Source organism: Nicotiana sylvestris, chromosome 8 (assembly GCF_000393655.2).
Source record: "Nicotiana sylvestris chromosome 8, ASM39365v2, whole genome shotgun sequence".
Taxonomy (NCBI): Eukaryota; Viridiplantae; Streptophyta; class Magnoliopsida; order Solanales; family Solanaceae; genus Nicotiana; species Nicotiana sylvestris.
This window is the reverse complement of record NC_091064.1, coordinates 114,981,408-114,995,501: the sequence shown is the minus strand read 5'-3', so window position 1 is coordinate 114,995,501 and position 14,094 is coordinate 114,981,408. Positions and strand designations below refer to the sequence as shown.

The 14,094-nt window shown below is 38.2% G+C and overlaps 1 protein-coding gene across 1 annotated transcript; it reads left to right on the top strand.

Moving 5' to 3' along the window:
- Window positions 1-13,511: 13,511 nt before the first annotated feature.
- Window positions 13,512-13,871, top strand: LOC138875557 (uncharacterized). Its single transcript, XM_070154394.1, has one exon. The coding sequence runs from the start codon at window positions 13,512-13,514 to the stop codon at window positions 13,869-13,871; it is 360 nt and encodes a 119-aa protein (XP_070010495.1).
- Window positions 13,872-14,094: the final 223 nt, after the last annotated feature.

Sequence of the window (14,094 nt, the reverse complement as noted above, 5' to 3'; positions counted from 1 at the left end):
GCTGATGATGAAGAGGACATTGCTGCTGATTCTCAACAGGTAGAACATATTGGAGAAGAAGAAGAAATAGCATCTGGTGATAAATATGAGAGGTCATTTGATTATACAAGTGATGTCCACGAAAATTTGAGGGTTGTTAAAGAAGATTCTGACGAAATACAGATAAAAGAATAGGAGAAATCTTAGGAAGAAAAAACCTGATGGAGTTTTAGGTGAAGTTGGATTTGATGAAGGTTATGAGAACATAGATCAGCCCAAAAAAATATGAGAGACTAATTAGGAGGTGATGATGAGCCTTACTATGATAGTTCAGATCTAGATAGCTTTGAATCTGAATCAGATCTGGAAGGGGGAGGGTGATCATGTATCTGATAATGATGTAGGTGATATGGGACAATTAAGGAGAAGGAAAAAAACAAATAGAGTGGTTTATGATTCTTCTGCCAAAATTGTTACTTGGCAATTGGGGATGGTATTTGAGAATGTGAAGGAATTTAGAGAAAGGTATTCAGCTAGTTAAGGATCTTGATGAGCCACATAGGGTCAGAGTTAAATGCAAAACTGGTTGTCCTTGATTGTTGTTTGCTAGCAAGGAAGGTAGGAGTACAAACTTCACAATCAAGACTTACAATCCAAGACACAAATGCCATAAAACTACTTACAACTATCTGTGTAATTCAAAATATGTGACAAAGCAGTTCAAAGATAGAATTACCTCACAACCTAGAATTAAAGGTTGGGAAATTCATGATATGGTGAGAAAAAAGCTTGGTTTATATGTTGGTAAGGCTATTTGTTTGAAGGCCATAAAGATTGTGTTGAAAGAGATTATGGGGGATCATGTTGCTGAGTTTGGTAAGATTCTGGACTATAGGGATATGCTACTCAAAATAAATTCTGGTAGCACATGTGCAGTAAAATTGATAGACACAGATGATGGGTAGAAGCAGTTTTCTAGTTTCTATATTTATTTTGCAGCTATGAAGCATGAGTTTATGGAGGGTTGTAGGAGATGTATATGGTTATATGGATATTTTTTAAATGGTATTTGTAAAGGGAAACTATTGGCAGCAGTAGCAAAGGATGGGAATAACCAAATGTTCCTAATAGCTTGGGCTGTTGTGGGCATTGAAAAAAAACAAACATGAAGTTGGTTCCTCAGGTTATTGCAAACTGATTTGAACTTGGGAGATGGCAGGGAACTCACCATGATAAGTGACATGCAAAAGGTATGTACTACTGTTTTTCTGCTTTTAAATAATTCTGTTTTTCTATTTTTTGTTGTTGTTTACATACTACTATTTTTCTATTTTTTGTTGTTTAAAGCTGACTGTCTTTCTGATTTTCTACTGTTTAAGTATTTCTGTTTTTCTGCTATTTAATTACTACTATTTTTTTGGTTTAAAACACTACTGGTTTTCTATTTTTTTGTTTTTTAAAGCTGGTTGTCTTTCTGTTTTTGTACTGTTTAAGTTATTACTCTTTTTCTGCTGTTTAAGTATTACTATTTCTCTGTTTTTATGCAGGGTCTATGTTCAGTTGTATAAGAGATTTTACCTGAGTGTGAGCACAGAATGTGTGCTAGACATATTCTGGCAAGCTGGGCTATTAAATAGAGCGGGATTGAAAGATGAAAAGGATTCTGGGGTATTGTTGGATCAATATTTGAGTGTGAAATGAAAAGAAAACTAGGTGATCTTGATAAATTGGGTCATAACATTTATGAAGACCTAGTTAAATACAACAAAGAAGGATGGTGCAAAGTATTCTTCCAAACATTCTCCAAGTGTGACAGTGTTGACAATAACATGTGTGAAAGCATCAATGCTTGGATATTGGGCCCTAGACACAAGACAATAATATCAATGCTAGAGGAAATAAGGGTTAAAGTTATGAGTAGGGTAGCAAAGATGAGAGAATTTGCCGAAACTTGGCAGGATGGTGTCTCTCCAATGGCCATGATGGTGTTCAACACTAATGTTTAGAGGTCAATGAGGGTTGACTTCATGTTTAATGGAGATACTGGATTTGAACTCAAAGATGGTCCATGCAAGTTCATTGTAGATTTAAGAACAGGTTACTGCAGTTACAGGTCTTGGGAACTGAAAGACATTCCATGTCTACATGTTATAACAACAATGCACTTCAAGAGACTTGATCCTTCAGAGAATATTGTACACTAGTATAGGAAAGAGATCTACATGATGGCATATTCACATTTCATACAATCAGTTCGCAACATGATAATGTGGCCAGAAATTAGTAACCCCAAGGTATTACCTCCTCTAGTTCAAAATATGCCTAGAAGGCCAAGAAAAAGTAGAAGAAAGGAAGTTGGAGAAATAAAAAGAGCTAGAAAATTATCAAAGAAGGGAATAACTATGACATGATCCATTTGCAAAGCAAGTACTCATAATATGAGGAGTTATCCAACAAGAACAACAACTAATCAAGAGGTACCTTCCTACCTTCTTCCTTTATTACTATCTTCTTAGTTATCTAAGAGCTAATTCCTCATTTTCTCATATAATTAACTACTAATTGCTCACAACAATCAACAATAAAAACTTCACAAAAGAGAGGCAGAAAGGAATCTGACAATGCATCTACAAGTAAGGCATCTACATAGTGGAGAAAATTCTGGGGGGGGGGGGGGGCAAGAAGCCACTACAAGAGGCCTAGGCTTCAAGGACATGGTGTATTTGTTGCACAATCTGGTTTTACAAGTATTAATGTTAGTGTATTTTTTTTCCTTATATTTTATTGTCTAACTTACTATATGATCTCATTGTCTAACTTTGAAATGTATCTTTTTGGTTTGAATCAGCATGGTTTGCCTACTGCCAGAAAGGTTCATATTGGCCCTTTAATTGATTCTACCCATGTTACTGGCGATATTGGATATAAGCCTCCTAAAGGTTTGAAATTGAAAGGGAAGGAAGTTGTGACTCAAAGACAACTTCAAGTCCAAGTTTCAATGGCTAGAATCAAGACAAGGTCCCAATCCGGTGGAATACAAACAAGATCTAAGGTTATAGGAAAATCTTCCTCCAAGAAGACCACTTGAATTTCTCTACTTTTTGGATGTAGTATTTGATATACTAGACTTCTTTTTTGTTGAATTTGTGGGTGGATATTTTTGTTAAATTCATGGGGTGTCTATTTTTTGTGGATACTGATGGTGGTACGAAACTTTATTTTGTGAACTTCTTTGTCACGTGTATGTCAAGCTTTATATGGAAAGCATAGTTTAACTCTATTGTTAGATGTTAAATTCCAACTTTCTTTGTCAAATTACCAGCTATGTTGATAGCAGTGTCGAACAGTATATTATATTGCTTAACTTCTGTTACATACTACCAGATAACCATTATTTGTACATGAGCAAAATCAGATTCAAAAGTAAAGTGAAAAATAATAGAAACTTTAGCATTCTTTCCCTCTTCGATAGTTTCTTAGTCTTCTTCAACAACCTAGAAATAACAATGTTTGCTTGCTCCGGAAATGAAGTTTCATACCACTAAAAAAATAGACAAGAATTTATCTTCGGATAAATACTACATCCAAAGAATCGTCGTCCAGGATTTGGAGTAGTCCATGCAACTTTTAAAGGAGCTGGCTTGCCATATCTACAAAAATATATTCATCTTCTTTCTTCCAAGTAAAAAAATGGTTGTTATTTGGGCAAAAAATAAGAGCCAAAATCTTGAGGGGGGGGGGAGGATGGAATTTGGCTGGACAAAGAATGTGAGAACAAAGAAAATGCTGAAAACATATACAGAAGCCAATAAATAGGGGTGAGAAGGGGGTTGTTACCGTTGGGGGAAATTATTACCGTTAAGGGTGGTTCTAGGATTGGGAAAGGGAAATATTCAACTGATGTGGCAAAAAATATACTCCCCCACGCGCACTCAACCATTTGAACCAACTTCCACTGCCATGTGGCAGGTGGGGGGGGAGAAAATAAAATTCGAAAAAGTAAGCATAGGGGGGTAATTAAAATCACGTATAGTTAAGGTGTACACTCATTAAAAAGTGTCAAGTTTAGGGGGGTCTTTACCTATTCTGCCTTAAAATTAATATGAAAAGACATTTTACCCTTTCTTCCATTTCTTTTCTTCCCAAACTCTCGCTTCTCTCTATACAGAAGTGGATGGCTATGTGTGCTTCTCTCTCAATCTCTTCTGTGCATTTTTTCTCTTAGTAACACATGGCTATGTTTCTGATCTTAAACTCGTCCTTCAGCCAATCTATTCTAAGTTTACATCGTCAAATGCATTATAACTTATTAGTTCATTCTGTATACAGTGTCTTTTAATTCATGTGTTTGTGTCTCAAAAAAACGCTATGGATGTCTTTTAGAAGATATCTCATGAAAGAGAAAATGAACTTTTCTAAGTATAAACAATATTTATACTAAACTCACAGGTAGTTTTGAACTTAGAGTTCCAAGTTCAAAAAATAAGGACATGTAGTCCTGAACTTAGAGTTACATGTTCAAAAGTTAAGGACATTTAGTCCTGAACTTAGAGTTACAAGCTCAAAAACTAAGGACAATTAATCCTTAACTTAGACTTACAAGCTCATAAATTAAGGACAACTAGTCCTAAACTTAGTAACAAGCTCATAAGTTAAGGACACTTGGTCTAAAACTTAGAGTTGGAAGTTCAAAAATTAAGGACACTTGGTCCTTAACTTAGAGTAACAAGCACATAAATTAAGGATAGGTAGTCCTTAACTTAGAGTTACAAGTACATAAATTAAGGACAGGTCGTCCTGAACTTCCAGTTCCATGTTCTAAAGTTAAGGACATGTAGTCCTGAACTTAGAGTTACAAGTTCAAAAGTTAAGGACAGGTAGTCCTAAACTTAGACTTACAAGCTCATAAATTAAGAACAACTAGTCCTGAACTTAGAGTAACAAGCTCATAAGTTAAGGACACTTGGTCCTGAACTTAATGAGCAGAAGTGTATTTTTTTTCAGGCGGGTAAACGTTTATTAAAGCAGTGGCTAAAGACTAAAGATATTTTAAACAGTGGCTTAAAAGTAAATACATATCATATTAATGGCTAACTGTGCACTTCCCCCTCAAAAAAGCTAGACCGATACTCTAAAATGACTTTCTCATGTGAAACAACCTCCGGACAGCTCAAATCTAGCCAAAATAATTTTATAACATAAATAAAACTCATAGGCAACTCCGGAAAAATAAACTTCGATTTTCAATTAAAACTAAAAAGTGAACCCAAAAGTCAACCCCGAGTCCCCACCTCGGAAACCCAACAAAAATTTACTATAACCGAACACCCATTCCGATACGAGTTCAACCATACCAAACTTATCAAATTTTGATGCCGAATCACCCTTCAAATCCTCATTATCCCCATTTTACATTTTTGAAAGATTTTACAAATTTTCACATTTTATTTCATTCAATTCACTAATTTAATGAAAAAAAATATTATAGAATCACAAAATATAATCAAATCTGGGTAAATATCACTTACCCCAAACAACCACATGAAGAACTGCTCAAAAATCGCCCAAATCCGAAGTCTATAACTCAAAATATGAAGAAAATGGCCAAACCCTCGACTTATATGATTCTGCCCAAGTCTTCCGCATTTGCGAACAAACATTTCGCTCCTGTGCTGCCTCCACTTCTGCATTCCCAGGCACCGCACCTGCAATGTCGCAGGTGCGCAAGAATTCTCTCTTCTGCGAGCATACCTCAGCTGCCAGCTTCCGCTTCTGCGTCTTCATCTCTGCGTCCGCAATCGCTGGTGCGGAAAATACTTTGCACCTGCGACCACTGTCCACCCCTTATCACTTCTGCTATCACTGCCTCGCCTATGCGGTCTCGCACCCATGACCAAATCCATCATAGGTCCGATGGTACCAGTCCAGAACTCCTCAACATCTCCTTAAGTCCAAAATCCGATTCGTTAACCATCTGGAATCCACCCGAAGCTCCCGGGACCTCAACTAAATATACCAATACATCATAAAACATGATACAAACTTAGTCGAGGTCTTAAATCACATCATACAACATTGAAATTATAAATCGCACCTCGAATCGAACTTATGAATTTTCACAACTTCCAAAACTTGTGCCGAAATGTATCAAATCAATCCGGAATAACATCAAAATTTGCATGCAAGTCCCAAATCACATAATGGAGCTAATCAAACTCTCGGAATCACAATCTGAGCCCAATATCGACCAAGTCAACCCCCGGTCAAACCTCTGAACCTTTCAAAACTTTAGTTTTTCCTCTTTTCGCTGAAATGCTTCAATTACTCTAAGAACCTCCAAATCCAAATCTAGATGCACGCCTAAGTCCAAAATCACCATACAAAGCTATTGGAATCATCAAAATGTCATTTCATAGTCATCTACACAAAAGTGAAAACTCCGGTCAACTCTTACCGCTTAAGCTTCTAACACAAGAATCCTTTTTCCAAATTGACTCTGAATCATCCGAAAACCGAACTTGACCACACACGCAAGTCATAAAATATAATACGAAGATGTTCGAGACCTTAAGACCCCGAACGGAATGCTAATTCTCAAAATGACAGGACGGGTCGTTATAGAAAGTGGATTAGAGTTGCTTACCAAATATTTTGGGAAGAAGAAATCCTTGAAAAATCACCTCTAGAGTGTTTAGGGTTGAGAAATGGTGTAAAATGAGCTAAGTCCCAATTTTTTCCTCGTTTACCCAGCTGCAGATATCGTAATTGCAATGTCTTATTTGAAATTGTAAACACTGCAAAAGCGAAGCACAGGTCGCAAATATGAACTGTGCATCAGAAGCCGAGATGTCGCGAATGCGACAATTAACTCGCAAATGCAAATATCCCCCCTTCGCAAATGCGCCAACAATTTGCAAATGTGAAGATAACTCAAGTTGCCTATGATCCCAAATGCGACCACTATCTTCGCAAAAGTGACCAACGACAACTCACAAAAGCGAACCTATTCCTCGCAAATATGAGGTCACCAATCCCAGGCCCTGCTCGCAAATTCAAACTTTTGTTCGCATAAGTGAGGCTCGCAAATTAGCCCTCACAATTGCGAGATTTTCATCAGATACCAGAAGCTAACTCTGCACCAGCAGTCCTCAAACTATCCAAACTCATCCGAAACGTGTCTGGAAGTCACCCGAACCCTTTAGGCTCCAAACCAAAAATATACACAAGTGTAATAACATCATATGAACTCGTTCACATGATCAAAATGTCAAAATTTCATCTAAAACAACAAATCGAATATCAAAAAGAATGAAATCTCAATGAAAAACTCAAGAACCTCTAGAAATGCAACTGAGCGTCTGAATCCTATCAAACCAACTCCGATTTGCACCAAAATTGCAAACAAGTTTCAAATAGAAAAACATACATATTCCAAGTTCCGAAACAAAAATCCAAACCCAATAGCCATAAAGTCAACCTATGGTCAAACCGAGGAAATTTTCAAACATTCAAATTTTTGACTCTTGTGTTGACTTAAGCAGTCATCGAGTGGTTCAGTCGAGCCATTTGTGATTTTCAATCTTAACTAGGGTTATTGTGGGTCCTCGACTCCGTTCTCTTTAGCAATCCAGCAGTGTGAGATATGAGATATTTAGTTGCAAGTCCAAGTACATGTGCTAATAGTCTAGAACTTTCCCCCAATATTTTTCTAGGTGAAATTTTAAGTGTAGCTTTACTCGAGAAATGATTGTAGGCTCTCCTTGATCCAATTTGAAATCTTCCATAGACTACCAATGTGATATCCCTAGTTAACCCATTTGATCCTAAGCCCTTTTTCATTCAATAACTACGTTACAAGCCTTTATCCGTTTTATAATGACCTTCTCTTGGTACCCGATCTTTCCTTAGTTTTCTTGAGAAACAATTGGCTAAAACATAAGTTTGGAGGAGAGATAAGGAGTTTGAAAGTGATATAAAGGTACAAAGAAGAGGAAAGAAATTAAGAAAAGGGAAGGCAAAGAAAAGAAAGAAAGAACAAAAAGAAAAATGCCAAAAAGAAAGTGAATAACGTGAAGTGTTGAAGGGATTCAAAGAAAAAACAAGAATTAAAGGAATGGAATAAGTAGAGAAGGAGAAAATGAATATCATGACCAGGAAAGAGTGGAATTATGTCTCTCTAGTTCCCCCGAGGAAAAGAAAATGACTCAAAGAGTCGACAAAGTATGAGCCAAAAAGAGAAAATGGTAAGGAAAGATGAACTCATTCTATTCGAACAAGTCCTACCTTGGTCCAAATGCCTTCATTACATTCTGAAAAATCCCTACATGATTTCAAGTTGAGTGAACTTACATTAGTGATAATTTACATGAGGGGCAAACATATGGTACTTAGAGTCGTACTTGTGAGCGAACATTTCACAATCCTTGAATTGAGTGTTACATTCTAAAACGAGATATGCTAATGGAGAGTAGAGGAGGAGGAGTTTGGGATCCACAATGACCTACATGATAGAGCAATCTTCCTTGATGAATAAAGTCAACTCTTGATGTTCTAGTGTCACATTAGAACTATTGTACTCAAAAAGTCAAATCATTGTATTGTTGATAATTTATACATGTTGTGGGTAATTGTTGGTCCCAATTGACATGTGTTTGATTCACCTTAGGCCATCTAAAATAGCTCTTTTATTGTGGAGGTGGGAATTACCTTATTTACTTGAGGACAAGCAAAATCTTAAGTTTGGGGAAGTTGCTAAGTAGGGATTTTGACTACTTATTTGCACTTTTTTACTGTCGTTTTAGCTCAAAATTACTTAAAGGTATTCCCAAAAACTAATGAAATGTGCTTTCTTGCAGGAGTGTTGGAATATGATCTAAAAAGATGAAAATCAACTCAAGAAGGGGTAATTTTGGACAAGGACCAAAACAAGGCTAAAAGGGCAAAAATACGGACCGAACAATATTGGGTGAAGCCGCAGAACATGAGGTAGCCTCTGATATAATTCCCATGCAAAATGTGGATTGCACAATTATTGTATGGCCGCAGAAGATGAGGTTCAGAGAGATGAATTTTAGGGCCATGAATAAGTGCAGACTGCACCATTATTGTGTGGCCGCATAATCAAGAGCGCGGTCACACTCAGAAATGTGCGGCCCGCAGAAGTTCCCCATGTCAAAGCACAAGGTCAAGAAGTGCAGACCGCACCATTATTGTGCAGCCACAGAATCAAGAGTACGGCCTCACTCAGAAATGTGCGGTACGCATAAGCTGAAGAAGTGCGGCTGTAAGCTAGAATTGTGTGGCCGCAAAAGTCCAACCTGTCAAGCCAAGTCTCAATGTGCGGACCGCACACATAATTGTCGACCGCACAACCTCCGTAGGGGCAATTTTGTCCGATAATTTTAGCTGGGTATAAATAGATCTTTTTTGTCATTTTTAGGTTAAGTTTGAACATCAGAAAGTAGATAGCCATTTTTCCTTTACTGCTTTGGGCAACTTTGTAATAGTTTATCATTTTAACATTGGATTTTCTTTCCTTTATAATTTATTATGAGTTTAATCTTATTTTCTTCTTTAGTTTCTTCAATTTTCTCTATGAGTAGCTAAATTTCTAGCTAGGGTTGTGACCAAACCCTAGTATGGGTACCTAATGGGTGTTTGATTTAGGGCTTGTTTGTGATTGGGTTAGTGATATTTAGCCTATTTCTTGCTTGAATTTAAGAATTAATGGTTGCAAACATTGATTCATGCCTAATTGACTTAGTCTCTACTTGAGAAAGAGAGACTAAGTCTAGGAAAACTTGGGTAACAAGGAATTGGAGTGAAGTCAAGAAATTGATAACCCCAATTAAAGGGTTGAATCTAGAGATAGTAAGACCCGACTTGAGCGTTTATCACTTGTTTTGTGCAATACCCATTTGGACTTGAGAAAGCCAAATTGGGCAAAATCACTCTAACTACCGAGAGGTATTGAGTGGGTAATTGCATGTGATTGCTATATTACGACTCCGACCAATCAAACTATTCCTAGAGCCTACAATCCGTTAGGAAGCCACCTAGGTGGAAGTCACGACCCTAGATCTTTTATAAACTTGAAAAAAACAACACAAAAAATATCGTTCTCTAGCTTTTCGTTTGCTAACATTAGTATAATCATTAGAAGTAGAAAGAAACAACTAATCATGTGGAAGTGCATTTTGGGTACATCATACACTTAGTCTAGATATATACCTAATCCAATATAAGCTCTCTGTGGAATTGACCCCGACTCACGTTGGATAATTATAATTGCATCGACCGCTTCACAATCTCAATTAGTGGTGTGAATTTGGGCGACATCAATTTTTGGCGCCGTTGCCGTGGAGATAAAATGGATTTAGCTATATATTTGTTTTTGTGTGTGATTTATCTTCTTTTTCTTCCGGTTACTAATCTCTTTGTGAAACAATTATAGGTGATACAATGGCTATCAATAACAATGATCCTCTTGAAAACGTGCCATTAGGGGAGGACGTGGATGATGACCAAGTTGATGAGGTTCCTCTTGAACCTCAAGAAAATAGACGAGGCCGCCCGCCTCATGACAATGTTCCCGTTCCACCCCCACCTCCTCCAAAGCGGTGGCACACCGGGTATTGCCGAATGAAGGATACGCAAGTTCCATAGTCCCAATCTGCATTAGGGTGGGAAACTTTCAAATCACAAATGATATGCTTACACTATTGGAACAACAGGGATTCTTCACCGGGGCTCCGAGTCAAAATGCATATAAGCACTTGAAAGGGTGGGGGAGTAAATAGACCAACATATTCGAGGATGCTTTACGGTTGAGGCTATTCCCTTTCTCTCTACATGGGAAGGCCTTGGATTGGTTAGAAAGTGTGACAAATCATTCGATCCATGCATGGGATGAACTGGCCGAGAAATTCATTTCCAAGTTCTTTTCTCCTGGGCATATCGAAACTCTTAGGGATGAGATTCTATATTTCATTCAAGGACCCCACCAAGCCTTTGCATGAGATATTGGAGAGATACTGAATAATGGTCAATGAGTGCCCCAATAATGACATGACGAAGGCTATGATTCAATAAACTTTCTATAGGGGGATCAATACTACCAATTAATGCGTGTTCAACCTACTTGCCGGTGGAAATTTCATGATAACGTCATATGCAAAAGCTTGTGACATCTTAGATGAAATGGCGGATACTTAATCGACATGGCAAAGTAAAGCAAATATTCCTCAAGGTGATCCAAATATGATCATTTGCAAAAAGAATTACATGATCATGGGCAAGCAATTGCCGAGTTGACCACCACAATGAATCAACTAGCCAAATCTCAACTCCAACAAGTGCAAGGTCCTAATAAAGTAAATGCAATTGAGGGAGTTAATATGATGGTAAACAAGAGAAGGCAAAAGGGTTCTCTAGTGCAAAACCGGGTTGATAATTTTGAGCAAGATGATAGTGGATCTAATCAAGATGGACAATACAATGGGCAAGAGGAAGAAGTACAATATGTGAACAACTTCGAAGGGCAAAGAAACAACAATCAAGGCCCAAGTCAACAACAATGGAGACCACAAGGAAATCAAGGAAATTGGATTTCAATCAATCAAGGTGGTTGGAACAATCAAAACAACCAAGGGAATTGGAACAATCAAGGAAATTGGAATGGTCAAAATAACCAAGGTTCATTCAAATGGCAATAATCAATGCTATTGGGGAGGTAACAACCAAGGAGGATGGAACAACAACAACAACAACCAGGTGTCGGGTCTTCAAAGGCCCCCGATGTTTCAACAACCAAGCAACCCGCCTCCTTATCCTTCTCAAGGTCCGAGCTCTTCCAACAATGAGAAGGGACGAATCAAGAACATGTTTAAACAAATGATGGAGAAGAATGTCGACTTTGATGCTCAACTAGCCTCTCACAACACTTCTATTTGCAATTTGGAAGTTCAATTAGGCATCTCATAGGCTTTGAACACTCGTCCAAAGGAGGCACTACCAAGTGATACAGTGGTGAACTCGAAGGGTGGGAACTACACGGGACATGCCATGGCCGTGATTACAGGGAATGGAAAAGGTGGGGTTGCAACCACCTCAAGTCAAAAGAAAATTGTGAATGAGGAACAATTGGTACATGAAGAGGATATGACAAGCAATGAAGTGCAAGCAAATGATGAGATGAGAATTGATATTGAAGACAATGTGGAGAAGACTCAAGAAGAAGTGAACCCGTCTAGGGAGCACATTGTTGACATACTGGAACCGCTAGTACCAAAGGCCAGGGAACCAATGCCAAGGCCTCCTCCTCCATACCCTCAAAGCCTTGCCAAGCAAAATAGCGAGAACCAATTCAAAAATGAAGAGTTTGTCTATCAATGTACCGTTATTTGAGGACTTGGAGAAAATGTTAGGTTATGCAAAGTTCATAAATGACTTGGTGACCAAGACTAGGTCGATGAATTGTGAGACTATAAAGATGACACATCAAATGAGTGAAATTGTGCACTCAATGGCTCATAAATTGGAAGATATGGGAGCTTTCACTATCCCTTGTACCATTGGAAGCACCAACTTTGCCAAAGATTTATGTGATCTTGGGGAAAGTATCAACTTGATGCCCTATTCGGTGTTCAAAACTTTGGGAATTGGGAAACCAAGACCCACATCCATGAAGTTACAAATGGTAGATCGTACTATGAAGAGACCATTGGGTATTATTGATGATGTGTTGGTTCGTGTTGACAAGTTTATCCTCCCGGCGGACTTTGTGATTCTTGATTGTGAAGTGGACTATGAGGTGCCTATTATTTTAGGTAGAACTTTCCTTGCTACGGGGAGCTTCTTTGATGTGGAAGCCTGTAAGCTCACCTTCCAGGTGGGTGATGAAAAGGTGGTCTTCCATATGACCAAATCTATGAGGAAACCAAATAGCAATGAAGTTTGTTTGTTCGTGGACTTGGTGATCGATGTGATTATTGATGATGCTAGTGCCAAAATTAATATTAAGGATACTTTGGAAGCCATTTTGCTCAACCTTGATGATGACGAGGAGAAGGATGGCTATGTGGAATGTGTGATTTTTTTGCAAGGAATGGGGTCATACACTTATGAACCCCGCAAGTTATCCTTGGATCTTGAAAATCGGAAAACTCCTCCAACGAAGCCCTCAATCTAGGAGCCTCCCACCTTGGAGTTTAAGCCATTGCCTCCACATCACAGGTATAAATTCCTTGGCTTTTGTTCTACTTTACCGATTATTCTTTCCTCTTGTTTGACTAACATGCGGGTAGACTCCATATTGGTGGTGTTACAAAAGAGGAAGAAAACTATAGGATGGACATTGGCAGATATTCAGGGCGTAAGCCCCCCCTTTTGCATGCAAAATATTATTTTGGAGGAGGGTGCCAAACCATCCGTTGAACATCAAAGGAGGCTATATGAAGCAATGCAAGAGGTGGTCAAAAAGGAGATCATTAAGTGGTTGGATGTCGGGGTTGTTTACCCATTTCCGATAGATCATGGACTTCTCGGTGCAATGTATCCCTAAGAAAGGGGGCATCACTGTGGTTACCAATGACAAGAACGAGATGATTCCTATAAGAACAGTGACTAGGTGGAGAGTGTGTATGGACTATCACAAGCTCAACAAAGTCACAAGGAAAGATCATTTCCCACTTCCCTTCTTTGATCAAATGCTTGATAGGTTGGCCGACCGTGCTTTCTTTTGTTTCCTCGATAGGTATTTCTACTATAATCAAATTCTTATTGCTCCGGAGGATCAAGAAAAACTACTTTCACATGTTCCTATGGCACTTTTGCATTCTCGTGAATGCCATTTGGGTTATGCAATGCACCAGCGACATTTCAACGATGTATGATGGTTATCTTCACCGACATGGTGGAAGATTTTCTTGAGGTCATCATGGATGATTTTTCCGTGGTCGGGAATTCTTTTGATGATTCCTTGAAAAATTTGGATAAGGTCTTAGCAAGGTGTAAAGAAACGAACTTGGTGTTGAATTGGGAGAAATGTCACTTCATGGTCGAGGAAGGCATTGTCCTTAGCCATAAAATTTCAAAGAATGTTATTGAGGTCGACAA

Bases quoted from the DNA above. Each gene is read 5' to 3' on its own strand.
- LOC138875557 (XM_070154394.1), top strand. From the start codon at position 13,512: ATGGACTTCTCGGTGCAATGTATCCCTAAGAAAGGGGGCATCACTGTG.